General features: G+C 44.5%; 1 protein-coding gene across 4 annotated transcripts in view; it reads left to right on the top strand.

Annotated features, from left to right (window-relative positions):
* The first annotated feature begins 10053 nt into the window (after positions 1-10053).
* Positions 10054-27485, top strand: part of LOC147526213 (5'-AMP-activated protein kinase catalytic subunit alpha-1-like) — a 55203-nt gene continuing 37771 nt past the window's right edge. For 3 of the 4 annotated variants that reach the window (XM_086630137.1, XM_086630136.1, XM_086630135.1), the window contains exons 1-2: positions 10054-10232; positions 21578-21719. In XM_086630137.1, the coding sequence (XP_086486263.1) occupies positions 10103-10232; positions 21578-21719 (272 nt within the window). In that variant the 5' untranslated portion in view covers positions 10054-10102. Of the gene's footprint in view, positions 10233-10536; positions 10567-21577; positions 21720-27485 lie in introns of those variants that run through there. The other variant, XM_086630138.1, reaches the window with a different exon arrangement.

Below are 27485 nucleotides of genomic sequence, written 5' to 3'. Positions count from 1 at the left end.
GACTCTGTGTAAGCACTGCTCAGCAATAATGAAAACATCCCTGTATTATCAACACTGTTTCCAGCACAAATCCAAAACATAGCCCCATACTAGCTACTGTGAAGAAAATTAACTCTATCCCAGCCAAAACCACCACAGGTACAAAGTCTGATGCTTGCACATTTCCCCCCCATGCTCTTTCTTTACGTATGCCAAGGCTCTGTTAGGAACCAATGGGTCCAGCAGCAGAAGACAGGAAGTTCTGCTACAGAGCTCAAATCTAGATAAAGAGAATTTGCCAGATTTCTATACTCTTTATTCTTCTTCTCCAATTAAAAGAACAAAAAAATTGCATGATGACATGATTCTCAAGTCTATTGATGCTGAGCATCAGTTGTGATACAAATTAGAATTTCTGTGGGAATACTTCTCTTTAGATGATGTCCAGAAAGGGCGTAACTAACATATCTGAATTCAGAAGTAAGGAAGTGAAAAATCTGACACCTTTACACATTAATGCAGGCTTACTGAAGAACAATAGTATCTGCTTTTCCTGCACTAGATGCAATCTTTTAATATTAATTTATTATGTTTATATTGAAGCTTTATACTGGTCAATTAGTGCAGGCTGAAAGCTTCTCACATTTTCTGCTCAAAGATGATCCTCATGAAAATGTTTGAAATTAAAATTCTAAATTACTCAAATAAAAATAAAGTATTAGTTTTATTTTCCTTGTTTTTACTATTTTACCATTTACAATATTATTTTATTTCATGTCATGCAAATTTTAACAGGGTAGATATTATGAGTAGTCCCTACATTGCTTACCAGACTATGTTTTGGCACCAGCTGAACAAATTACTTGGTTTTATAAATGTTTTTTAAAAAAGAATTCTTTATATTTCCTATGAAATCTTTCAGATTTTTTCTTCTGTAGTAATGAACAGATGGGTTTTAATTTTTTATCCCATTAGATTAGAGGGATGTTTTAAAATATAAAGATTTTCCAGGGACCAGAATTTCTGTTTTCCAACTTTATGTTAAATTCATTATTGCAACATAAGTAATACTGAATGTTCTCTGAATCAGATTTAGGATCATTACTAGAAAAATAATGATTTTTAACTTCCTGATGTCTGCACATTTAAAAATCTTTATAGTGTTTCTGTAATGTATTTATCTTTCTGCAAACACATTCAGGGGCCGTGCTTACGATAGGCAAGAGAAAGCATTTTAGTTTATATCATTCGCTTAGTCTGGAGAACTAGGGAAAAGAGGGGAAGGGATGGGAGTTGCCAGTAACCTTCCTCTTGAGATGATGATCTCTCCATGCAAAAATATCCATCCAATTGTCACTCTTTCTCCAGTTTCATCTATTTCTTTGAAGGCAGAGTTGGAAAGTGATTAAAAAATAAACCAGTTATAGTCAACAATAAAATAATATGGCCTTTGGTATATAGAAAGCACACAATACATGAACGGAAGGAAGGATACTGCCCTAAATGCAATGTGAATGAATGAGTTGGCAAGACAAACTGTAGGACAGGTTATCTGGTCAAGGTAGTAGGAGTTAAGAGGGTCCTACTTCTCTTTGTATTCCCACAATAGGGTCTGGATTTGGATCTAGGTAGAGGAATGGAGAAGGGGGAGAAGAACTAACAGATTTAATTTACAAGGTTGATTGGAAATACAGAGACTTGACACATCTGTTTTTTGTGAGTGGCTATGTTTTCTGTCATAGGATCCCGATACTCATTTTTTAGTAGGACTGGTCTTCTGGCAGCTTATGCTCCTGAATTACCTTACTGAAGGATCAGACTGATGTTTGCTTATGTCAGAGCAAGGCAGGGAGGCAGAAACATGGCTTCACCAGCTTGCTTCATCTTAAACTGTCATAGACCTTTCTTCACCGCTGAGCATGGGTGTTTTGGAAATAGTATGCTCACTGTGCTTGGATGCCACTCCTCACGTGATGTGGCAAAATGGGTTTGCTGGCCATCGGTCCTCTCAGCATCGCTGGCAGAGCTGTTACTGATACTTAGAATTTTAGTAATTAGAATTTAATCAATAGTTTGTAATTAATATAGGTTGCAATTGATTTTAATAATATAAAGCTATAAGAAATATTTCAATGAAAAGTATGCTCGTACAGTAACCAGATGCTGCTATGAAAGTCTTTGTATAATCCTGTACCAAGACCAAAGGGATAAGTTAGAATCATGTAGAAATTAGATAACAAGTACAAGTTGACCTACCCATTGATTTATGATACTTACATAGAACTAGAAGAATGCATGTAGCTATCAAGGTTTGGGTTAATGAGAATGAAGAAGGCCAGCCTTAACGAGTTATGGGTACTTGCCAAGAAACCATGAGGTAATTACCAGAAACTGTGAACTTAAGCAAAATGTAATTCCGGCAGGGGGAGATCGCGACCACCGACTCATAGACCACCTACCCATATTATACCCCAGACTCATTTCCAGATGATTCTAAATTTTATTGCGCAGAATCGGAAATAGGGGAAAAATATGCTAATGATTTTCGGGAAATAATTTGTTTATGCATGTGTAAGCTCTATATAAGAAGTTTAATTTTGGTGCAAGGTGCGCACGCTAGGAGGAGATATCCCCCGTGCACCCGGTGCCGCAATAAAGAAGTGTCTGCTTATCTACATCCCATTGGTGTTGATAAGTTTCTTATTCCGGATTTTCGGTAACAGTTTTGGCAACCCAGATGGGACCTCACTGAAGGAGACCGGAGGAGTCGGGGACCTGATTGGTTCCAGCCGGCACCGAGGATTTCTCGGGGACACCCATCGATCCCCGATCTGTAAGGTTCTTCGTGACGTCCTCTGGATTTTGGGTAAGGCACTTCTTTTGTTTTAAACGAGTGGGTTCGAGTCCCACCGTTGTGAGTGGGTTCGAGTCCCCTCGCTGTTGCCTGCCTGTCAGTCGTGGCGAAAGCTGCGCAGGGTTGGGCAGAGGATCCTCGTGGAGTGGAAGCCTGGGCGTCTGCCCGTAAGCCATAAGCGAAAGCTATTGCAGGGTTGGACATAGCGGAGACTTGGAACCTATATGCTGGCTATAGTGTTCTATAAGTTGTGCCTCTAACGTAAGTTAGAAGTTTTCTTGTGTGCTATATTGTGGAATTGTTTGTCTTGACTGGGTACTGAGGCGCTGAGTTTTGTGTTTATTGTGTTACATACTTGTATTCAAAGTAATAATTGCAGAACTGTGCGAGTGTGACTGTGAGAGAGAGACGTGCAACTGAACACAAAGCGAGTGCAGAGTTCGGATCCGTGGTCCTGCTATTCCGCGAGGGGTGCAGTCGGAGAAAAACAAAGCGACAGATTTGAGTGATTGTATATTGTACTGTAAAACAGTTATATCATGGCATCTAAGTTAACTCGTTTGTTTAAAAGTAAAAGTGCGAGTAATTTGGCTACAAATGACAAAATCCCGAAAACTTCTCCGTTAGGATGTTTGTTAGCACATTGGGGAGATATAGGAGATGATTTGTGAAAGAACAAAATGATTCAATATTGTAATCATTGGTGGCCGTTATACACGTTAGAAGATCAAGAAGTATGGCCTGTGAATGGTACTTTGAATTATAACACTATTTTTCAGTTAATGCTGTTTTGTAGAAGGGAAGAGAAATGGGATGAAATACCTTATGTAGATTTGTTTTTCTATTTAAGGCAAAGAAAAGATTGGCAGAAGGAGTGTAGACTGATTGATGGAAATGGTCTGATATTGGCTGTTGCTACAGGGAATAAAAAGGAGAAAAAGTGTTGTACAACATGTGATATTGGAAAGGATTGTTTGAAAAAGAGGATTATTCCTGAAGCTGATGAGGGACCAGAATTAGATATATCTCCTCCTAGGAGAGAAAGAAATCGGGGTCGAGAATATCGGGAACAGATGCAAGAACCAGAAAGCAGTGGCATTGAGGATGCCGAGGAGGGTCCCTCTGAGGTTGTAATTCATACTCCTGTTTCTCGGAGAACTCGGCAGCAGACACACACAATAGCTCCCCTGCGGCAGGGAGTTGGCAGCAATGGGCCGGTGTATGTAAAGGTGCCTTTTTCAGTTACTGATTTGATGGCTTGGAAACAGGCAGCCGGGCTTTATAGAGAAGATCTGGAAAGAGTAGGAAGAGTGGTGGATACTATAATTAGGACGCAGGACCCAGACTGGAGTGATTTGCAGGTGGTTTTAGATAATTTATTGGATGATACAGAAAAGCAAATGGTGTTGGAAGCAGGTAGAGCACAGGCTGAAGCGGCAGTTCTGAATGAAAATATGACTGGAACTTTGGAACAGAATTTTCCATCTGGGGATCCGCAGTGGGATCCAAATAATGCGGAGCACAGACAGAGACTGAGTCGGTATCAGAAATGGATTTTATATGGAATTAAACATGCTATGCCTAAATCTTTGAATTGGTCTAAATTATATGAAGTAAGGCAGGATAAAAATGAATCTCCCTCAGTGTTTCTGGAGAGATTGAAGGAAGCTGCCAGGAAATATACTGATTTAAAGGTGGAAACTGAGGCAGCACAAATACAATTGGCTTTGATTTTTATGGGACAATCAGCACCAGACATAAGAAAGAAACTTCAGAAATTAGAGGGAGAAGACTCTAGGAGTTTGAATAAGATGATGGAAGCAGCCTGGAAGGTGTATAACAATAGAGAACAGGAGGAAAGAAAATCTCGGGAAAACAGGCTGCTAGCAGTCATGAAAGGAACAGTGAATAGAGGACAAGGCAGAGGAAGAGGTTCAGGATTCGGTGGAAGAGGAGGATTTGTGAACGGTGGTGGCAGGAATTTTAACACTCCCCTAGGAATGAATCAGTGTGCTTTGTGCAAGGAAGAGGGACATTGGAAAAGAGACTGCCCTAGAAAGGGAAATGCTCAGCAAGAAATGGCTAAAATCATGATGCTAGATGATTGAAGGGGACCGGAGGGGAACCCAGCTGAGCCTCTGGTTGTAATTAAGCTGGGAGAAAAAGAAGTTATATTTTTAGTGGATACTGGAGCAACATTTTCAGTATTAAACACCTGTAAAGGAAAAATTGGAACAAAACCAGCAAATATTATAGGGGCCACTGGGAAAGAGGAAAGCAGACCATTCCTCAAACCCCTGGATTTAAAATTTGGGAAAAAGATAATTACCCATGAATTTTTGTATGTACCTGAATGTCCAGTACCCTTATTAGGAAGAGATTTATTGTCTAAATTAAATGCTGAGATTAGTTTTGAAGAAGGAGAGATTCTCTTAAAAATACCGGAATCAAAAACAGGTGAAATTCTGATGATTCAGGAAACAACCGAAGGACAAGAAATTCCTTCGGATGTAGATTTTGCTATGATTCCCACAGTATGGGAAACAGATATCCCTGGCAAATCAAAACTGGCAGAGCCTGTTAAAGTAGAATTAAAAGAAGGGGCAAAACCAGTTAAATTGAAACAATATCCAATTAAACCAGAAATCAGACAAGAATTGAAGAAATTAATTGACAAGTTCTTGAAGTATAAGATTTTAGAGGAATGTGAATCTGAATACAATACTCCTATCTTACCAGTCAGAAAACCGTCCGGAGAATACCGGCTGGTACAGGATTTAAGAGCAGTGAATCAAATAGTCAAAGATATTTACCCAGTAGTAGCAAACCCATATACATTACTAACCTCGTTAAAAGAGACCTATCAGTGGTTTACAGTGCTTGATCTAAAAGATGCTTTCTTTTGTATACCCTTGGAAAAAGAAAATAGAAAACTGTTTGCTTTTGAGTGGGAGAATCCACAGACTGGACGAAAGATGCAGTTAACATGGACAAGGCTACCCCAAGGATTTAAAAACAGTCCGACAATCTTTGGGAATCAGCTGGCCAGAGAACTTGAGATATGGAAACAAGAGAAACCAAGGCCTGGACATCTACTGCTACAATATGTGGATGATATACTGATTGCTACAGAGGAGAAGTCAACTTGTATCCAGTTGTTTGTCCATGAAAGGCAACACCTTGCATTGGGAGTGTTGACCCAGAAGATGGGCAGTTGGAAACGACCTGTCGGATACTTCTCCGAACAACTGGACACAGTGAGTAAAGGATGGCCAAGTTGCCTGCGAGCGGTGGCAGCAACAGTGCTGCTGATGCAGGAAGCTCGCAAACTGACTTTGGGAAAGACAATAACGGTCTATGTCCCACACATGGTGATAACTGTTTTAGAACAAAAGGGGGGTCATTGGTTATCCCCAAGCCAGATGATAAAGTACCAAGTGGTACTAACCGAACAGGATGATGTAATTCTAAAAACAACTAACCTGGTAAATCCTGCAATGTTTTTAAGCTCCACACAGGAAGAAGGACAACTGGAACATGATTGTTTGGCTACTATCAAGTGTGTTTATTCCAGTCGTGAAGATTTGAAGGATGTACCACTGGAGCAACCAGACTCGGAATTGTATACAGACGGCAGCAGCTTTATGGAGCAAGGGGTCCGATACGCTGGATATGCGGTAACAACAGACACCACAGTTATAGAAGCCAGAGCATTGGCAAGCACCACATCTGCCCAAAAGCAGAACTTATTGCTTTGATTCGAGCCCTAGAATTAAGTGAAAGAAGAAAGTGAACATTTGGACCGACTCCAAGTATGCCTTTGGAGTAGTGCATGTCCATGGAGTTCTGTGGAAAGAAAGAGGATTATTGTCCTCTCAAGGATCAAACATTAAGCATCAGAATGAAATTTTACAATTACTGCAAGCAGTTCAGAAACCAGAACAAGTAGCAATCATGCACTGTAAAGCACACCAAATTGGAAACACAAAAGAAATTGTTGGAAATAATTTAGCTGACAGAACAGCAAAGAAAGCAGCAAAGAAACAAGCATTCCAAATGGCATTAATTCCCTCCAAAACAGTAGCCCTTCCTAGGGAAAAGCCAAAATATTCAGAGGAAGATGATAAGTTAGGCCAATTATTAAACGCTAAGAAAAACTTAGCTGGATGGTGGGTAACCCCTAGTCGACAAGTAGTAATTCCACCTATTTTGATGAGAGAAATAATTCAAACAAAGCATCAAGAATGTCACTGGGGAGTAGAAGCTTTGGTAACTTCTTTACAGAAACAGGTAGTATCAGTTAAAATGTTAGGATTAGCTAAAATGATAACTGCAAAATGTGAAATATGTTTGAAAAATAATCCAGTAATCAAGAAAAGAGCCCAAATGGGTAATTTATAATCTGGTACAGAACCTGGAGATTATTGGCAAGTAGATTTCTCAGAATTACCTAGACAGAATGGGTACCGGTACATCCTGGTGGGGGTTGATACTTTTACAGGATGGCCTGAAGCCCTTCCCTGTCGCACCACACAAGCAAAAGAAGTAGTAAAATGGTTACTACAATAAATAATTCCAAGATTTGGAGTTCCAATTGCAATTTCATCTGACAGAGGTCCACACTTTGTTGCTGAAGTAGTCCAAAGCGTTAGCAAAGTACTGGGCATTGCCTGGGACTTACATGCATCCTGGAGGCCACAATCCAGTGGAAAGGTAGAAAGAATGAATCAGACTCTAAAGAGACAAATAAGTAAAATTTGTCAAGAAACAAATTTAAAATGGCCTCAAGCATTACCTTTGGCATTACTTCGAATCAGAGTACAGCCAAAGAGTGGAACCTCTATCAGTCCTTATGAATTGTTGTATGGAAAACCTTATGAGTCCCCGGAACCAAATCCAAATATGCATGTAAAAGGAAAACAAGATGTATATAACTATTTGCTTTCTCTAGGGAAAACCTTGGCTGCAATTCGGAGTGCTGTGATTTGGAATCGACCTTTATCTTTAGACACTCCAGTGCATGATTTCCAACCAGGAGATTATGTCTACGTGAAAACGTGGACTTCTGAACCTCTGCAGGAGCGCTGGAAAGGACCTTTCCAAATACTGTTGACAACCTTCACAGCAGTCAAGATTACAGAATCTACAGCTTGGATACATTACACTCGAGTGAAGAAAGCACCAACACCCTGGAAAATTGTGAATCATGACCCAGAGACTTTGAAACTGACTTTGAAACATGTCTGATTTCTCATATCCGGTTTTGATTGTTCTTTGGATCTTATGCTGGAAGGTAGTACTGGTGAAACCGTGGGCTGACTTGGTGAGTAGGAACAAAAGACAATTAGAAACAGAACAAGTGATTGAAATTCCCAAACACACACCTGAGGAAAATTTGATATTAGGATTAATTAAAGGATTTGCTAGGAAAAATTCAAAAAGAAACAGAATCAATCCGAGAAGACATGTCGGAAGACTGGATAGGAAAAATTTTCAAAGGGCTGGGCTGGAATCTAAGCTCTTGGATCCAATCTTTGATTAAAACTCTGTTTCTGTTGCTAATTGTCTTCCTGATGATCATGCTGTTATATACTTGTTTGAAGAAACAGTTTGCTAATAGAATTGCAATCAGTCGCAGAATCATGAGAGAGTTACCTACTATTCCACCAGACTAAAGTTCACCACCAAATTATGCTGAAACGAATCTTAGCTTTGAAAATGATAATGAATAAGTGCTAAGCAGTAAAGATAAAAGTGGTGAAAGTATTGAAATAGTTTTCAACACTTTCAAAGGGGGGAAATGTTACTGATACTTAGAATTTTAGTAATTAGAATTTAATCAATAGTTTGTAATTAATTTAGGTTGCAATTGATTTTAATAATATAAAGCTATAAGAAATATTTCAATGAAAAGTATGCTCGTACAGTAACCAGATGCTGCTATGAAAGTCTTTGTATAATCTTGTATCAAGACCAAAGGGATAAGTTAGAATCATGTAGAAATTAGATAACAAGTACAAGTTGACCTACCCATTGATTTATGATACTTACATAGAACTAGAAGAATGCATGTAGCTATCAAGGTTTGGGTTAATGAGAATGAAGAAGGCCAGCCTTAACGAGTTATGGGTACTTGCCAAGAAACCATGAGGTAATTACCAGAAACCGTGAACTTAAGCAAAATGTAATTCCGGCAGGGGGAGATCGCGACCACCGACTCATAGACCACCTACCCATATTATACCCCAGACTCATTTCCAGATGATTCTAAATTTTATTGCGCAGAATCGGAAATAGGGGAAGAATATGCTAATGATTTTCGGGAAATAATTTGTTTATGCATATGTAAGCTCTATATAAGAAGTTTAATTTAGGTGCAAGGTGCGCACGCTAGGAGGAGATATCCCCCGTGCACCCGGTGCCGCAGTAAAGAAGTGTCTGCTTATCTACATCCCATTGGTGTTGATAAGTTTCTTATTCCGGATTTTCGGTAACAGAGCCAAGCGTATCAGCAACAACTGCATCTTGAATGGACCTTTTAACTGTCTTACACAACACATCGCATTATTAGCGCCACTGCATGTGGGCATTCAGCTGCTGCCCCAGCGAAAGCTGCTGCGTGCTCTCCACAGGCAGGCCTTGCAGCGTGCAGTGGCACATTGCATGGCACCCCGCGGCTGTGGCAATGCAGACAGCCTAGCGATTTTATTGCGCGTACTTTTGACAAATCTCCATGCTGTGGGGAGCGCTTAGCCCTAGCTTGTTGCTATCCGCAGGCACAGGCCTCGCGGGCAATGGCAGTGCTAGCCGGCAACACGGGGGAGCTTCAGCTTCGAGGCGGTGCCGCTTCTGACACCGGTGGGCCCAGGCCGGCCCCTCGCACCATGTCGGCGCTGAGGGGAACCATCGCCGCTGCCGAGAAGCGCCCTGCGCCCGCCTTCCCCCCCAGTCCCGAAATCCGGGTGGATCCCCAGTACTCCTCGGGGAAGGCGGTGGTGTAAAAACGCCCCAGCCCTCACTCTGCCCCACAGCCTTCGGAGGCTGTTTCTCCCATTCCACTGCCTCGCACCACCGGCACAGCTCGCCTGCAGGAGCCGCACTCCTCAGGGCACTGCTGAGCCGACCCAACTCTTCCCCCCTGAACAGCAATGGTTTGTCCCCAGGGAAGGCGGAAAGGAGATAAGTGCGGGGTTCACTTCCGGGTTTCGGTGTGAGTGAGCGTTGTGGTTGCTCTTCTGCTAGCTCTCTGGTGCGGCGTGGGCGCGTGTTATGCGCAGACTCGGCCCTTGGCTCAAGATGGCGGCGGTGGATAAACAGAAGCAAGAGCACGGAAGTGTGAAGATTGGGCATTATATCTTGGGTGACACACTCGGTGTTGGTACCTTCGGCAAAGTTAAGGGTGAGTGGCGGGAAGTCGGGCCGCCGTCTGTTCTGCGGAGCGGCACGGTCTAGTCAGGCTGCAGAGTGTAGCGCGCTGGGCGGGTGTGTCGGGCTGAGCAGCAGCGTCTCTGTTGCGGGCTGAGGGACGCGGCCGGTCCCCTGGGGCTGTGGCCAGGTGGCCGTCGAGGCCTGACTAGGGTTGGGGGTCGTATGGGGGTCGGGCCGTCGTCCTAGCCTGAGCTTAGCCCCGCTCTGTCTCCCACTCAGAGCGTTGGAGGGGTCTGAGTTTCACCGAGGGCGGCGCCTGGAAAACTGAGCTGCTGGGCGCTGCCCGGCCGTACCCGCCGGGTCGGGTGAGTCACCGGGCTGTGGCGGCGCTAGCACCGCGGGCGGACGGGGGCGATGGGAGAGGGGCTATGGGGAGTTGACTGTAGGATCGATGTGTCGTTGAGACAGTCACGAGAAGGCATTTCATGGGCCTTTAGCTGGAGCCTCGGCCCCAGCCGCGGTGGCTGCAGAGTAGGGGCCTGGAGCTACGGTCTGAATGCCGCCGACCGAGTGTAGTGTTGTGGAAATAGCGCCTGGTATGCTGTTGTCACCGAAAATCCGGACAGAAACTCTCTAACACAGTTTGCAGTGTTAAAAAGCGACATTATTTTATGGCAACGCCGGATGCACGGGGGGATATCTCCTCCTGACATGCACACCCGGCCCCTGGACAGAAACTTAGTTATACACTAATCATGCATATTCATAACATGTTTACGTATTTGTTGTTATTCTCTTAAACAATTGGTTCATTTTCTCTCGCTTTACATGTAAATTACTTTGCATGCTCAGTTCTCTTCCTCCGCCCCTTTCTTTTGGGTCTGGGGTATGTTTAGGGTAGGTGGTCCGTGAGTCGCTGGTCACGATCTCCCCCTGCCGGAATTACCTTTTCCCCAAGTCACTGCTGTGCATGTTCACAGTTCAGAAAAACATGAGAACAAAGTTTATACATTTTCTGGGATGTTCTCTTTTCAAGGATAGCCAACTCTGGATAAGTAGTTTCTCAACTAATCACTTCTGGCAGATTCAAGGATGGTCATCTTGTTCTGTCGTCTTTAGATATGTGCAAACAGCCTACTAAACCCTTCAAAAAAATCTTTCATAAAATTTAACCCCTTCATTGTTGGATAACAATTCCTCCTTTGAGACTTAATCAATTCCAATTTAGATGAGTTTCACCTTTTTACAGTTTTTGTACAATGTTTTCCACACAACCATTGTTATTGACCTATAACAGACAAAGCAGCAATTATCCTAGCTCATAAACTAACCAAAGTAAATCTTATTCATGTGTCTAATGTATCTTATTATTTCCATATGTTTTTTCAATTATCCTTCTTATACACCCGGTGCTAATTGCAATAATCATAATTATGACCAGTAGCAGTATTATTACTTTTAACAGTGGCCAGCCACCCTTTTAATGACCATCCCCCTATACCTTGTAAGAATTTGTTTAGCCAATTGCTTTAAACTGAGTCCCTAATACTTTTACTGTCCTCTGCTACTTGTTTCATCCTTTTAAGTTGTACTTGTAAACTGTCTGTCACGTTTGGGATATGTATACAACAGTGTTTATGATTTAACTTGAGGTAGCCACAGGGCCCTTGTTCTTTTGCTAGTAGTCCCTAATATCTTGCTTCAATTGGGCTTTTCTTCCATGTTGGGCAAAGGGTTAACAACTTCAGTGTAAACCCTTCTGAAGTTGCCCACACAGTGTATCCTGGGGAGAGTGTGACCTCTTTGCAATAATCTGGAGATGCAAGATCTTTACACAAACCAACAGTTATGGTATGGTTCGAAAAGGCTATTTGACTTTTAGTCAGGGAACTGTTACACTTCAAATCAGCCTTAATAATATTAGATATAGAGCTAGTTCCTCAGGTTATACACCAATCTAAATTTCCTGTGTATTTCTAAGACCCTTCTAAGGGCCGAATCCATGTTTTAGGTTTCTTTTTCAATGTTGCACATTCTGGGGTTGTGGATATATCTTTAGTATGATTCTGAAGGACACATAATTTCAACAGCCCCGCTGCCTGTCCTTCTGAAGCTGTTAGGGCAAATTTTAGAAAGTCCTGGTCTTAAGGTTTAGATCCTTCTGGATATTGATCATGTGTCCCTTTCTCAAACACAATTCTGTTATCACCTGGCCTCCAGGGCATTTTATCCGGGAGTACATCACTTCCTCATTGTTTGCATTTGGTGTTCTCATCAAGGTAATAGGATGCATTAGCTGCAATGAAAGCCTTAGAAATGTTATCATATCCCTCTATAACCAATAGGTCTACAGGAATTATTCCCCATGGCAAGGGCTGGCCAGCTGCTTGGAGGAGGGGTATGCAGGCTGTTACACTAGTAAGATTGTGCGTTTTTCCAAATCAAGGCCACAATTAAATTCTCCTTGTCCTCTGTCGCTGTCGTACCGAGGATGGAGAGAATGACACAGAATTCAGGTTCAGGAGAGAATGCCAATGCCAACCAACCTTTAATTAATTACAAATCCGTATATGTAACATGGTTCACAAGAATGGCCAAGGCTATTGGCCGCTTGACCATCCACCTCCCAGAGTGATTGGCTGAATGCTACAACACCCATTTCAAAACAACTTTCCCAGTGTGCCATAAACAAGACTGCATAACAAGCTACAGGTGCAAGATAAAGTCTTAGTTTATAAAAACCTCAAACTGTTTCTCAGCTAGCCTGCATGGGAAAAAGAACTTTCACAGGATGCTGCAGCAGCTGGAAAATTTCTGCTTCTAGCCTTTTTGTATCCACAATTCCCCCTTTTTGTTTAAGACTAATTTAAAGTGGGCAGAGAGATTCTCCAGCAATGCCATAGGAGATACACATCTAGCAAACCCAGTTATACGTCCAGTCATTAATTCTAAATAGCCTTAAGGGCTCTACATTCTGACTCCATAACATAAGAAACTTAAAGTTCAGTCTCTGCTTGTAGAAGGACGAGGCTGATGGTCGATGTCTTGGTCGTCATCAGGAGGATCATCAATCGAATGATCTGCATTCTGGTCGTCATTTGAAGGTTGCCTTGGAGGTTGCCTGTTCTGCTTCTGGTGCCGCAGGTCAGGGCGAACGCATCTTGCAGGTAGCCATCGTACCCCAGTATCTGTGGAAACGCAGGCATACCCACGACCCCAAGCAATAAGCTCACACGGGCCTTCCCACTTCTTAGTGAGTAGGTCCCGTACCCAGACTTTCGCTCGAGGCAGATGGGTCTTGCCTGAAGACTGCAACGAAAGAAAATGATTCAAAATAACAGGATTATTTGAATTTGGTGGCACTGTAAGATGATTAATTGTATATAATGCTTTTTCTAGATGACTCTGTGGGGTTTCTCCATACATTCCCCCTTTTTGTTTATTTAAAACACGCTTCAGAGTGCCATGAGCGCGTTCAACAATGGCTTGGCCAGTAGGAGAATGTGGAATACCCAAGGTATGATTTACACCCCATAGGTGTAAAAACTGCCGCGTCTTCTGTGAGACATAGGCCGGGCCATTATCGGTTTTCACAGAAAAAGGCACGCCCAAGACCACGAAGGCGAGTTTCCAATGGGCAATGACATCGCGACCTTTCTCCCCAGTATGAGCAGACGCCCACATAGCTGAGGAGAAAGTGTCAATAGACACGTGCACATACTTAAACCTGCCAAACTCAGGAATGTGCGTTACATCTGTCTGCCAAAGCTGCAGGGCCTTTAGGCCCTTGGGGTTTACCCCTGATGGCAGAGGTGCAGCAAGTCCGTGGCAGTCAGCGCAAGCGCTGACAATGTCCCGAGCCTCAGTGGGCGTTAAGTGGAACTGCTTCTGCAGGGTATGTGCACTTTGATGGAAAAAACTGTGATGCCTTGGCTTGTGCAATTTTGTCAGGCTGAGGCGCTACCCACGCAGGATTAGCTAGCATGTCAGCCCTGGCGTTGCCTTCTGTTATGAAACCTGGCAAATTGGTGTGACTATGAATATGCAAAATATAGTATGGATGAACTCGAGCTTGAATTGCACACCACAAAGTTTTCAATAGTGAAAACAGAGCCGCATTATTCACTTCCTTCAAAAGTGAACAATCTAAGCGTTGGGTTACATCTGCTACGTAAGCAGAATCAGTGACCAAATTCAAAGGTACCTGAGAGAACCACTGAAAAGCCATGGCAACAGCCCTCAGTTCAACCAACTGGACTGAGCCTGACTCATGGCCTTCCAGCACCTGCCACTCAGATTCCTCCTTCCAGGTAACAATAGCTTTCCCATTTTTTCCGGACCCATCCATGAAGACGGTGGGTCCTTGTACTGGCACCCGACTATTTTTTGACTGCAAGGTAAAGCTTGTCGATTTTGCCAATTGCAGTAATTTATGGCTGGGCAGATGATAAGCAATCTGTCCCAAAAAGTTTTGCAGCGCAGCACTGTTAGTAAGGCTCCACTCAAAGTGTTCCTGCTGTACTGGAAGAACAATTGTTGCAGGATCTGCTGCCATTAATTGCAAACACCGATGGCAGCATTTGATTATCAGACAAGCGATCAATTCAGACAACATGGGTGCTGTCTTTTTTGTCTGATGTGGCAAAAAGACCCATTCCAGAACATGCAAAGGGTCGGGCCACTGTTTATTCCACTGGCCAATGATACCTGTAGGATGAACATCTGGAGTGGTAATGAAAACAGTGATATCAATGGAGGGATCCACTTGATAAACCTGACGAGCAGAAACAGCCTGTTGAACCTCCTCCTGTGCTCGTCGCGCTTCAGGAGTCAGTTTCCAAGGTGAACTCAACTTGGGGTCCCCCTTTAAAATATTAAAAAGCGGGGAAAGTCATGCCATGGTTAGCCCTAGATAGGGACGTAACCAATTGATGATACCCAGCAATTTCTGAGCATCATTCAGGGTTTTAATAGAACCCGAGAATTGCACCTCTTGGTGTTGTATAGTTTGATCCAGAATTTTGACTCCTAAATATTTCCAAGGAGGATGCTTTTGAACTTTCTCCGGAGCCACCTGCAATCCATAAGAATGCAGAGCAGTGAGCAGCCGAGGCTGTATCCTCAGCAGCTTCTCCTGGGTGGATGCTGCCACCAGGATATCATCCGTGTAATGGTAGCAGTATGCCTGAGGAAACTGCTTGCAGACTCTGGACAAAGCTTGAGTGACATACCATTGGCAGATAGTTGGGCTGTTCTTCATGCCCTGAGGTAGAACCTTCCATTGATACCTCTTTGCAGGTTGGGCATTGTTAACTGCAGGCACAGTAAAGGCAAATTTTGGCTTGTCATCAGGATGTAAAGGAATAGTGAAAAAGCAATCCTTCAAATCAATGATCAGGATTTCCCACTGCTGGAATCATGGTGGGTGAGGGCATACCAGGCTGCAATGCCCCCATACTTTCCATCACTGCATTGATTTTTCAGAGATGCTGCAACAATCTATTTTCCTGATTTTTTTCTTAATTACAAAAACAGGAGTATTCCAGGGACTAGTGGAAGGCTCAAGGTGTCCCTGTTGTAATTGTTCCTGAACTGACCGATGAAGGGCGACTAGTTTCTCTTTTGGTAGGGGCCACCGGGGTTGCCAGATGGATTTGCTTACTAGCCACTGCAAAGGCAGCATAGGATACTCTGCGCCCTTCAGCACAGTGGCCCCCATCAAAAATTTGTCCCAATCTGTTACCCCCCAAGCCACTAATACATCCCGCTCCCAGAGGTTAAGCAGAGCTGCAGTGACATCAGGCCGAACTGTAGCTGTTTGCCCCTCTGCATTTTTCACCACCACAGGTTGTTCACTTAAATAGCTCTGTGTGGTTCCCCCTAACCCTGCAATGGCTGACCCCACAGGGGCTAAAGGCCACGTAGGAGGCCACACAGAGGAGATGATTGTCACGTCAGCACCCATATCAATCAAACCTCGGAGCTGAATCTTGGACGGCTGGGCATTTGGCAGCATTAGGGTACACGTCATCTGCAACTTTTGGCTAGAGATGTCTGCGGTCCAGAAGACCTGTGGAAGTCCCATAGATCCAAAGCCACCATCTCCGCAACTTCCTTGTTCTTTCTTGTGAACACACGACTTGAAAGGCACAAGTTGAGCAATTCGAGACTTTTCAGGAGTAGTGACGGGGCGGTGGGTGTGGAAACCATAGCACAAATCTGGCCTGTAAAGTCAGCATCAATAGCTCCTGGGTGTACAAAGATCCCTTGAGTGGTGACACTAGATCTTCCTGCCAGCAGTGTGCTTAGTCCCTGTCCTAGGGGCCCGAATGCATCCAAGGGAACCTTATAAACATGACAGGATTCTAAGATGACTGTTGCTGCGGTGTGCACATCCACTCCGTCTGATCCCTGGGTGCTGGCTCTAAGCTGGCTGAGTAGGCCTGTGTCGGTGCCATGCCCTGGGGAAGTATTTGTGTCTGAGCGCACATCCCCTTTGCGCTCCTGGTCAAGTTTCCCCAACGTGTCAAGGGTTGACCATTAGCATGGTACACAGATTCACAGTATTTTGCGAAATGACCTGGCCTATTGCGTCTCTCACAGCGAGCAGCTCCCCTGTTCTCTTTATTTTTCCTCTTTTGTCTGGTCTGTTTCTGCTTGCTCTCAACCTTAGGTTGCCTTTTCAGTCCATGATCAGAATTTAACTGAATAGGCTGCAGAACTGCAGCCAGAGCAGATTTATGATTCTCAGATCCCACCTTGGAACAGGCTTCAACCATCTCTGTTAGTGTGGGATCCCCTGGCAAAGCATCTATGATCTTTCTGCACTCATCATTGGCATTATCTCTTGCTAGTTGTCTGCACAACAGCTGCCTCAAGGTCTCATCTTCGACCTGCTTCTCGAGGGCTGCAGCAATCTTTTCCACAAAAGTTAAAAAGTGCTCTTTCTGCCCCTGAGTTATTTTCGCATATCGTGTTTTAGGAGCAGCCATGTCCATGCTTTTTAATAGGACTCCCATACCAATCTTCTGAGCCTGCTCAAGGACCTGAGGATGCCAGGTAGCTTGAAGATCAGGATCAGAAAAGGCATTAGCTCCCATAAGAGCATCTGCTGGAACTCCATATCTAGGATCAGTTGGAGGCAGTTGCATATTCCCAGACGCATCTTTTTCAGCCATCCTTTTCCAATTGGCCTCAAAAACTGTATATTGTACAGGTTGAAATAATACCTGACCTAAATGCTTAATATCAAATGGAGAGAGCAGCTCAGTCTTCAGCACTCTAATAATCCGCATGACTTGAGGAGAACCCAGCCCATATTGTGCCACTTTGAATTGTAGATCTTGGACCACTCTCCAAGCGATAACTTCATGTTTGTCAGACTGACCTGAGTTAGGAAGAGCTTTCTGCACAGGAAAGGCTTGGATGATACCCTCTGTGGGTTCACTACCACCTTGATCTACCTGCACAGCACTTTGAGGCACTATAACAACCTGCTCAGGTCCCTTTTCATCTTCAGGCATCCCGACTTTCTCTATTAAATCCCAGTCCCTGACCTTCAGAGCCCGCCTCTTGATCGCTTCCCAAAACTGTTTTGAGTTTTTCGGACGCACAGTCACCTTACATTCTGGAAGCGTCCAAGGACGGTTGTGGGCCAGCTGTGTTACTTGTTGCTGATTTCTGACCGCTGCCACAGTTTCCCCGCAGTGTAGTAAGCGAGTCCGCAGTAACACTGCTTGCATCGTCGGGCCTCACGGATGAGGAAGGCTGGCAGGGCACAGGCGCCGGGCCAGTGGGCGGTGTAGCGGCGGGGGCTGTGGACGGTTGCGGAGCTCCGCACGGCAATGCAGCTTGGGGGGCTGCGGCTTGCGGCGGCATCACTGTCCGTGCAGGCGCTGCTGCTGGTGCCGTGCTCGGTGCCTGTCGCACCGCCTCCCTCAGCATCACTAGTTGCTGTAATATTTCTCGCAAAAGCGCCGTACGCTGGTGTGCCGAGAAATCCGCCATCGGTGGCTGCGCCGGGAAATGCGCGGATGCTGGCGCGGGACACAAAGGCGCTGGAGCAGACGCCGCCGCAATACCTCCTGCCCCTCCCGGTTGCGGTAGAACCCCGACTGCCGTGCCTGGCTGCGGCAATGGCGGAGCCGTAGGAAGGACAGATTCCACTGCAGTAACTGAAGCAGCCGGCTGTACGGGCGGCCGCAGTGCAGAGGAGGAGGGGGGGACCGCTGGGGTGGAGGGTGGGGGACACTCCAACGCTTTGCTTTGACCGGTTAGTTTTGCTTAACTGCAGCGTGGGCAGCAGGTTGAGGGTGGTGATTCTGCCCCTCTACTCTGCTCTCCTGAGACCCCACCTGGAATACTGCATTCAGCTCTGGAGTCCCCAGCACAAGAAGGACATGGAGCTGCTGGAACGAGTCCAGAGGAGGGCCGCGAAGATGATCCGAGGGCTGGAGCACCTCTGCTATGAAGACAGGCTGAGAGTGTTGGGGCTGTTCAGCCTGGAGAAGAGAAGACTCCGGGGTGATCTTATAGCAGCTTTTCAGTACCTAAAGGGGGCCTACAGGAAAGCTGGAGAGGGACTTTTTACAAGGGCATGTAGTGACAGGACACGGGGCAATGGCTTTAAACTGAAAGAGGGCAGATTTAGATTAGATATAAGGAAGAAATTTTTCACTCAGAGGGTGGTGAGGTACTCGAACAGGCTGCCCCGAGAATCTGTGGCTGCCCCATCCCTGGAAGTGTTCAAGGCCAGATTGGATGAGGTTTTGAGCAACCTGGTGTAGTGGAGGGTGTCCCTGCCCATTGCAGGGGATTTGGAAGTAGATAATCTTTAAGGTCTTGACCAAAACCATTCTATGATTGAAGACAACTGGCATTATCAAAGAATAAAGAAATATCGGGAATTGTTAGGTCTGTAAAGGGAGCTTCTTTTTTCAGTGATTCTTTTGAAGCTCTGATAGCTCCTTGAGGCTTAGGGCAACTAAGATAAATATATTTTGATTGCTTCTTGTTTGTGAGCCTTCTCCTTCATAGGTAAAACTTCTGTCAAGAGGTAATACAAAGTAGCTTTTGTGAAGGTAACACTGACTTCTGTTTTGTATGATGTTATCATCTGAGGTCTTGCTTTCAGTTCTGTCTTTGTGCTGAATTCAGAAGTAGTCAGTGATCTGTTACCAGTTAGTGATTGCTGTTTTGTTGATACCGGATACCTTGAACTTCAGTAAGTTCTTATGGTATGTGAATAGATTTAAAACCATAGTAATAGTTCAGTATGTGTTCTTTTTGGAATTAACAGTTTAGTTCTAATGTCATAGTATGCAAATAGTAACAAAGCTGCAAAGCCATTTTACAGTAGAAAAAAAAGACAGCTCTGTTTATTTTGATTAAATGCATGTGGAAAAACTTGTATTTGCTATTACTTTATGCAGCGAAGTGAAGATTACTTTTTTCTAGGAAGACTGAAAGATTTCTGAGAAGAATACATAGTCTAAGACTTAAAGTGTATGAGTTGTGGTAGCTGAACAGTGCTAATGGATACTCAGTGGATCATATCAAAGATGACAGTTTTATTTCATGAAGTAAACAGTTAATGGAAGTTCATATCTTAAAAAGATAAGTTTGATATAATAAGTTTAATAAAAAGGAGGAGGCAAATTTTTTCATAGCTGATGTGATTTTTACAGTTCTAGGCACTTACCTATCACTGCTTTATGGTCTTTCTAGAACTTGTAATGAATGTCAGCTTTGTCCTGCATTCCTCAACAGTGTGAATGTGCACGTCCAGCACTTTGGTTGTTGTGGCTCTTTTTAAGTAATGGCTCTTCTGAATGAGGGAGTGTGTTCTTTCACCTTGCAGGTAGAGCCTCTCTGTATTCTCAGGTACAAGACATCTTGCCACTGCATCATGATGGTTCAGGGTCTTAGATGATCCACTACTTAGTTACTTTCCTACAGGAGTTTAGACAAACTGCTTTATTTTACCCAGTAGCCATCTCTTTGTTGTAAGAATAATCACTGAGAGATGCTTATAGTTATCTCTGCCTCTCTGCTAAGAATTTCTTTTCACTCACATTGTTTTTTAGCTCAATATAGAGGCAAAAGGTAGGAGGAAAATCTTGTGTTGGGAATGAGGTTTACAGATTGATAGATGTTTGCTAATTCTATCAAAGTTTTCTCTTAAATACAGAAAGATTTTTGTGGATCACTGCTGTTTATCACAGCTTCCCATAGATATATTTAAATAAAGCTTGAAGCTTGAGGCTTAGTTAAATTTTCAAGTGAGGCAAGACACTCAGATGAATGAGTACTATGAACAGCAGAGGTCTGTTACCAATGTCTAATCAAATGGACAAGGATGAACCATGTAGGTGTCCCTGGAACCTGGTTTGTCTTCAGAAGGTAGGATTCAGGGTGGTGGATGAAAGTGATGTAGTTATGATATTGGTAGTGTTAAGTCACTGCATGCAGAAACCAATGCAGATAGCGAAGCCTTGTAGTGGAAGAAATACTTAACTTCTGTGGCTTATCTGTGATCCAAGAAAAACATTCTTGGCAATTCTGTTGTGGTTACTTCCAATAGCACCTGCAAAATTAAAGAATTTAAGAGGGATAACTGTCTAGGAAATGTCTTATGCTTTCAAGTTCTCCTGTTGAAAGAAAAATGAAACTCTCCTAGAAGTAGGAAAGAAACAGGAATGTAAGAGGTTGCATGTTTGCGTTGCTTCTCATAGTTACTATTGGATTTTATTTAGTGCATTTCATGTAACTTTTGCCACTTGTATATAAAAACCACCAGGGCTTTACTGCACAGAATGTGGAGCTTATATAGGGTCAGACTGCTCCAAGGACAGATAAATAATTATTTTAAATAAACTGATCAAATAATCTTAGTAATCCAGAATAATTGCTTAAATGGGCTTCTTGAGTGAAGGATAGCAGTGATTTCTTTAGTGAGAGTGATCCTAAAGTAGGAGAGCTGAGTAGTTGAGCGAGCCAAAAGCTTGGAGTAACTTGTACAGGGAAAGAAAACGGTGTCCCTAATTAGAAAAGATGGCAGTATTTTGGGATGCAAAATGTTTTGTTTGTTTGCAATAGTGCAAAAACGTAGTCATGCTGCAAGACTTCTGAGGGTTAGGTTTAAGGTTTGTTCCTAAATATTCAGTTCATCTTCTAATGATACAATTGTGGGAGGAATTGGGGTAGGGCAGAAGAAATGACGTGCCATCTGGTTTTCAACCTCCCCAAAGATAATGAGGATATGTGGAATGCTAACATCTTAACCGGGGTGTTTCTTGGCTATAGTTGAAATGGTCCAATTAATGTCTTTACTGAGCAATTGAGAACTCTGACTAAATACTTCGTTGTTCCTTGCAGTTGGCAAACATGAATTAACTGGGCATAACGTTGCAGTGAAGATCCTAAATCGACAGAAGATACGCAGCCTTGATGTAGTAGGAAAAATCCGCAGGGAAATTCAGAACCTCAAACTCTTCAGACATCCTCATATAATTAAACTGTAAGTTTTGCTTGCTATAATCAAATCTATTTAAGCAGTAATCTCTTGCTCTCATGGATTTAAAACATGTTTAAAGGGCAATACTATTAGCAGTATATTAAGAAAGTAACTGGTTTCCAAGTATGCAACCATTTTCAGTGTACTCTAATGCATTTTCAGAAAACTGATCTCTGCAGAGCAGAGAGCTTTGATTAGATCTTTACTTACAAATTCTTTGAGCAGGTATATAAAAGGTAGCAGTATGACGGATACTGATAGTAACATCTATCTCTGGTTTTTAGCTGCTTCCATATTCTTTTTTTCTGGTTATATTTTTGTTTTTCCTGCTTAGAAACTGAGTTAAGAACAAGATTGTAAAGGGAATTTCTATAGTAAATTTGTAGAATCATAGAATGATTTGGATGGGAACCAGGACAGTATTCACCCCTTATTCCATACCATGCGCGTCATGTTCAAACCTCACATATATACATAGATACTATTCCCCTAGTCCATGGGTCATCCCTCCAATATACGTGTTGTTCATTTAGTCCGTAACTCCGGTCTTCATCTGTTGTAGCAGTCTCTCAGGGCAGGAAAGATGATGTGGAATTTGCTCAGTCGGTAGAACAGACAACGTAGTCTCTGTTGCATGTGACATCTGGAGCTCGTAGTTGGTGTATCCGGCAACAGTCCATGTCCACAGTCTGCAGGTTGAAGATGTCGATCTCGAGGAAGTTGCTGGGTGTCTGGAATCAGTTCTGTCGCAGTTCGTTCTTCATTAACCTGAATGATTCTTAATATAATGGCATTAGTACAATGTGACAACCATAGCAATGATGGTATGCAGGGACAGGGTTATTCAGCAATTAATATCACACAATTCAATTCATTTTATCGTCTATTTCCACCCAACATCAAATCCCCTTGAGGTACACATCGGACTTCCCCGTCCTTCTGCATCACCCACCAAGTGCCGCCCAGGTCCTTGAGCAAAAGCAATCCCACAAATGGGTTTACCTTTACTCGAGGCAGGAATAACCCAGACTGTCTTCCCGAGTATATTCCTCATGTGCACTACAGGGACTTTATCTCCTTCTACAGTATGTAGAAGTTCTGATTGGGCAGGACCAGCTCGATTGGCAGATCCTCTAGTGTTGACTGACCAGGTGGCTTTTGCTAAATGTGTATCCCAATGTTTGAAGGTTCCACCACCCATTGCTTTCAGTGTGGTTTTTAGCAATCCATTATATCGTTCAATCTTCCCAGAAGCTGGTGCATGATAGGGGATGTGATATACCCACTCGATGCCATGCTCTTTGGCCCAGGTGTCTATAAGATTGTTACGGAAATGAGTCCCGTTGTCTGACTCAATTCTTTCTGGGGTGCCATGCCGCCACAAGACTTGATTTTCAAGGCCCAAGATAGTGTTCCAGGCGGTGGCTTGGGGCACAGCATAGGTTTCCAACCATCCAGTGGTTGCTTCCACCATTGTGAGCACGTAACGCTTGCCACTGCGAGTTTGTGGAAGTGTGACATAGTCAATTTGCCAAGCCTCTCCATACTGATATTTGAACCAACGTCCTCCATACCAAAGAGGTTTTAACCGCTTGGCTTGCTTGATTGCAGCACGTTTCACATTCATGGATCACCTCTATAATAGTGTCCATAGTTAGGTCCACCCCTCGATCACGAGCCCATTTGTATGTGGCGTCCCTTCCTTGATGGCCTGAGGCATCATGGGCCCAACGAGCTAGAAATTTTTCACCTTTATGTTGCCAGTCCAGATCCACCTGAGCCACTTCAATCTTGGCGGACTGATCCACCTGTTGATTGTTTTGATGTTCTTCTGTGGCCCGACTCTTGGGTACATGGGCATCTACATGTCGTACTTTTACAACCAGCTTCTCTACTCGAGCAGCAATGTCTTTCCACAACGGGGCAGCCCAGATGGGTTTACCTCTGCGTTGCCAGTTGCTCTACTTCCATTGCCGTAGCCATCCCCACAGGGCATTTGCTACCATCCAAGAGTCGGTATAGAGATAGAGCATTGGCCACTTTTCTCGTTCAGCGATGTCTAAAGCCAGTTGGATGGCTTTCATCTCTGCAAACTGACTTGATTCGCCTTCTCCTTCAGTAGCTTCTGCGACCCGTCGAGTAGGGCTCCATACAGCAGCTTTCCATTTTCGATGTTTTCCTACAAGGCGACAGGATCCGTCAGTAAACAGAGCATATTTCTTCTCATTGTCTGATAGTTCATTATAAGGTGGAGCCTCCTCAGCACGTGTCACCTCCTCCTCCTCTGGTGACATTCCAAAGTCTTTACCTTCAGCCCAGTTAGTGATCACTTCCAAAATTCCTGGGCGATTGAGGTTTCCTATCCGAGCTCTTTGTGTGATCAGTGCAATCCACTTGCTCCATGTGGCATCAGTTGCATGGTGTGTAGACGGGACGCTCCCTTTGAACATCCAGCCGAGCACTGGCAATCGGGGTGCCAGGAGCAACTGTGCTTCCGTCCCAATCACTTCAGAAGCAGCTTGGACTCCTTCATATGCTGCCAGTATCTCTTTTTCAGTTGGAGTATATTTGGCTTCGGATCCTTTGTATCCTCAACTCCAAAACCCAAGAGGTCGACCTCGCGTCTCCCCTGGCGCTTTTTGCCAGAGAGTCCAGGTAGGACCATTCTCCCCGGCTGCAGTGTAGAGCACGTTTTTGACATCTTGTCCTGTCCAGACTGGTCCCAGGGCTACCGCATGGACTATTTCTTGTTTAATTTGTTCAAAGGCTTGTTTTTGCTCTGGGCCCCATTCAAAATTATTCTTCTTTCGGGTTATTTGATAGAGGGGTTTTACAATCTGGCTGTAATCTGGAATATGCATTCGCCAGAAACCCACAACGCCTAAGAAAGCTTGTGCTTCCTTTTTTTTGGTTGGTGGGGACATAGCTGTTATTTTATTCATCACATCCATTGAAATTTGACGATGCCCGTCTTGCCATTTTATTCCCAAAAACTGAATCTCCCATGTAGGTCCCTTGACCTTGCTTTGCTTTATGGCAAAACCAGGTTTCAAAGGGTTTTGGATTATTTTCTCACATTTCTCGAAAACTTCTATTGTGTTGCCCTGTATAATGATGTCATCAATGTATTGCAGGTCTTCTGGAGCTTCACTCTGTTCCAGTGTAGTCTGGATCAGTCCATGGCAAATAGTAGGGCTGTGTTTCCACCCCCGGGGCAGTCGATTCCAGGTATACTGGATGCCCCTCCAAGTGAAAGCAAACTGTGTCCTGCATTCTGCTGCCAAAGGATTTGAGAAAAATGCATTAGCGATATCATTTGTGACATACCACTTGGCTACCTTTGACTCCAGTCCATACTGAAGCTCCAGCTTATCTGGCACAGCAGCACTCAATGGTGGTGTAACTTCATTCAGGCCTCCATAGTCTACTGTCAGCCTCCACTCTCTATTGGACTTTCACACTGGCCATATGGGGCTGTTAAAAGGTGAGCGGGTCTTCGTGATGAGTTCTTGGCTCTCCAGCTGACGAATCAACTTATGGATAGGAATTAGAGAGTCTCGGTTGGTACGATATTGCCGTCGGTGCACTGTTGTAGTAGCAATTGGCACCTGTTGTTCTTCGACCCTCAGTAATCCCACAGCAGAAGGGTCCATTGAGAGACCAAGCAAAGTAGACAGCTGTCTGCCTTCTTCTGTCTCTAATGCAGCTATGCCAAAAGCCCACCGATACCCTTTTGGGTCCTTGTAATACCCTCTCTTAAGATGATCTATGCCCAGGATGCATGTAGCTTCTGGGCCAGTCACAATCCTAGAATCATAGAATGGTTAGGGCTGGAAGGGACCTTCAAAGGTCATCTTGTCCAACCCCCCTGCAAGGAACAGGGATATCTCCGACTAGATCAGGTTGCTCAGGGCCTCGTCCAACCTGGCCTTGAACATCTCCAGGGATGGAGCATCCACCACCTCTCTGGGCAACCTGTTCCAGTGTTCTACAACTCTCATGGTAAAAAATTTTTTCCTAATATCCAATCTGAATCTACCTCCCTCTATTTTAAAACCATTACCCCTTGTCCTATCACAACAGGCCCTCCTGAACAGCCTCTCCCCATCTTACTTGTAGGCCCCCTTGAGGTACTGGAAGACCGCTATAAGGTCACCCCGGAGCCTCCTCTTCTCCAGGCTGAAGAGCCCCAACTCTTTCAGCCTGTCCTCATAGGAAAGGTGCTCCAGCCCTCTTATCATCTTCGTGGCCCTCCTCTGGACCCTCTCCAACTGGTCCATGTCCTTCTTATGTTGGGGGCTCCAGAACTGGACGCAATACTCCAGGTGAGGTCTCACGAGGGCAGAGTAGAGGGGGAGAATCACCTCTCTCGACCTGCTGGCCACACTCCTCTTGATGCAGCCCAGGATGCAGTTGGCCTTCTGGGCCGCAAGAGCACATTGCCGGCTCATATTGAGCTTCTCGTCCACCAGTTCTCCCAAGTCCTTCTCCTCAGGGCTGCTCTCGATCCATTCACCACCCAGTCTGTATTTGTGCCTGGGATTGCCACGACCCAGATGTAGGACCTTGCATTTGGCCTGGTTGAACTTCATGAGGTTGACACGAGCCCACCTCTCCAGCCTGTCGAGGTCCCTCTGGATGGCATCCCTCCCTTCCAGCGTGTCGACGGCACCACACAGCTTGGTGTCATCGGCGAACTTGCTGAGGGTGCACTCCATGCCACTGTCCACGTCACCGACAAAGATGTTGAAGAGGGCCGGGCCCAACACGGATCCCTGAGGGACGCCACTTGTGACCGGTCTCCACTTGGACATCGAGCCGTTGACCACTACTCTCTGAGTGCGGCCATTGAGCCAATTCCTTATCCACTGAGTGGTCCATCCATCAAACCCATGCCTCTCTAGTTTAGAGAGAAGAATGTCATGCGGGACAGTGTCAAAAGCTTTGCAAAAGTCCAGGTAGATGATATCCGTTGGTTGACCCTTGTCCACCGATGCTGTCACCCCATCATAAAAGGCCACCAAGTTGGTCAGGCACGATCTGCCTTTGGTGAAGCCATGTTGGCTGTCACCCACCACCTCCTTGCTCTCCATGTGCCTTAGCATGGTTCCCAGGAGAATCTGCTCCATGACCTTGCCAGGCACAGAGGTGAGGCGTGACCGGCCTGTAGTTGCCCAGGTCCTCCTTGTTCCCCTTTTTAAATATGGGGGTTATGTTCCCTCTCTTCCAGTCATCGGGGACCTCGCCAGACCGCCACGACTTATCAAATACAATGGCCAGTGGCTTGGCAACTTCATCTGCCAGTTCCTTCAGGACCCGCGGATGGATCTCATCAGGTCCCATGGACTTGTGCACCTTCAAGTTCCTCAGATGTTCCCAAACCTGCTCTTCAAGTACAGTGGGCGGTGGTTCATCCTCACAGTCCCTGCTAGTTCTTTCCACAGCTTGGGTGGTAAGACAAGAGGCTTTATCAGTGAAGACTGAGGCAAAAAAGTCATTGAGTAACTCAGCCTTCTCTATGTCCCAGGTAACCAGAGCACCAGTATCCTTCCGGAGGGGGCCTACGTTCTCCTTGGACTTCCTTTTGTCCCCTACATACCTATAGAAGCTCTTCTTATTGCTTTTTATATCCCTTGCCAAATTCAATTCCTTCAGGGCTTTAGCTTTCCTCACCTGATCCCTGGTCACTCGTACAGCTTCTCTGTATTCCTCCCAGGCTATCTGTCTCCGCTTCCACCCTCTATAGGCACACAATAGAATCATAGAGTC

The sequence above is a fragment of the Tauraco erythrolophus genome, chromosome W (genome assembly GCF_009769465.1).
Source record: "Tauraco erythrolophus isolate bTauEry1 chromosome W, bTauEry1.pri, whole genome shotgun sequence".
In the NCBI taxonomy this organism is placed as follows: domain Eukaryota; kingdom Metazoa; phylum Chordata; class Aves; order Musophagiformes; family Musophagidae; genus Tauraco; species Tauraco erythrolophus.
Note: the sequence above shows the minus strand (reverse complement) of the source record. Positions and strands in the feature narration are given on the sequence as shown.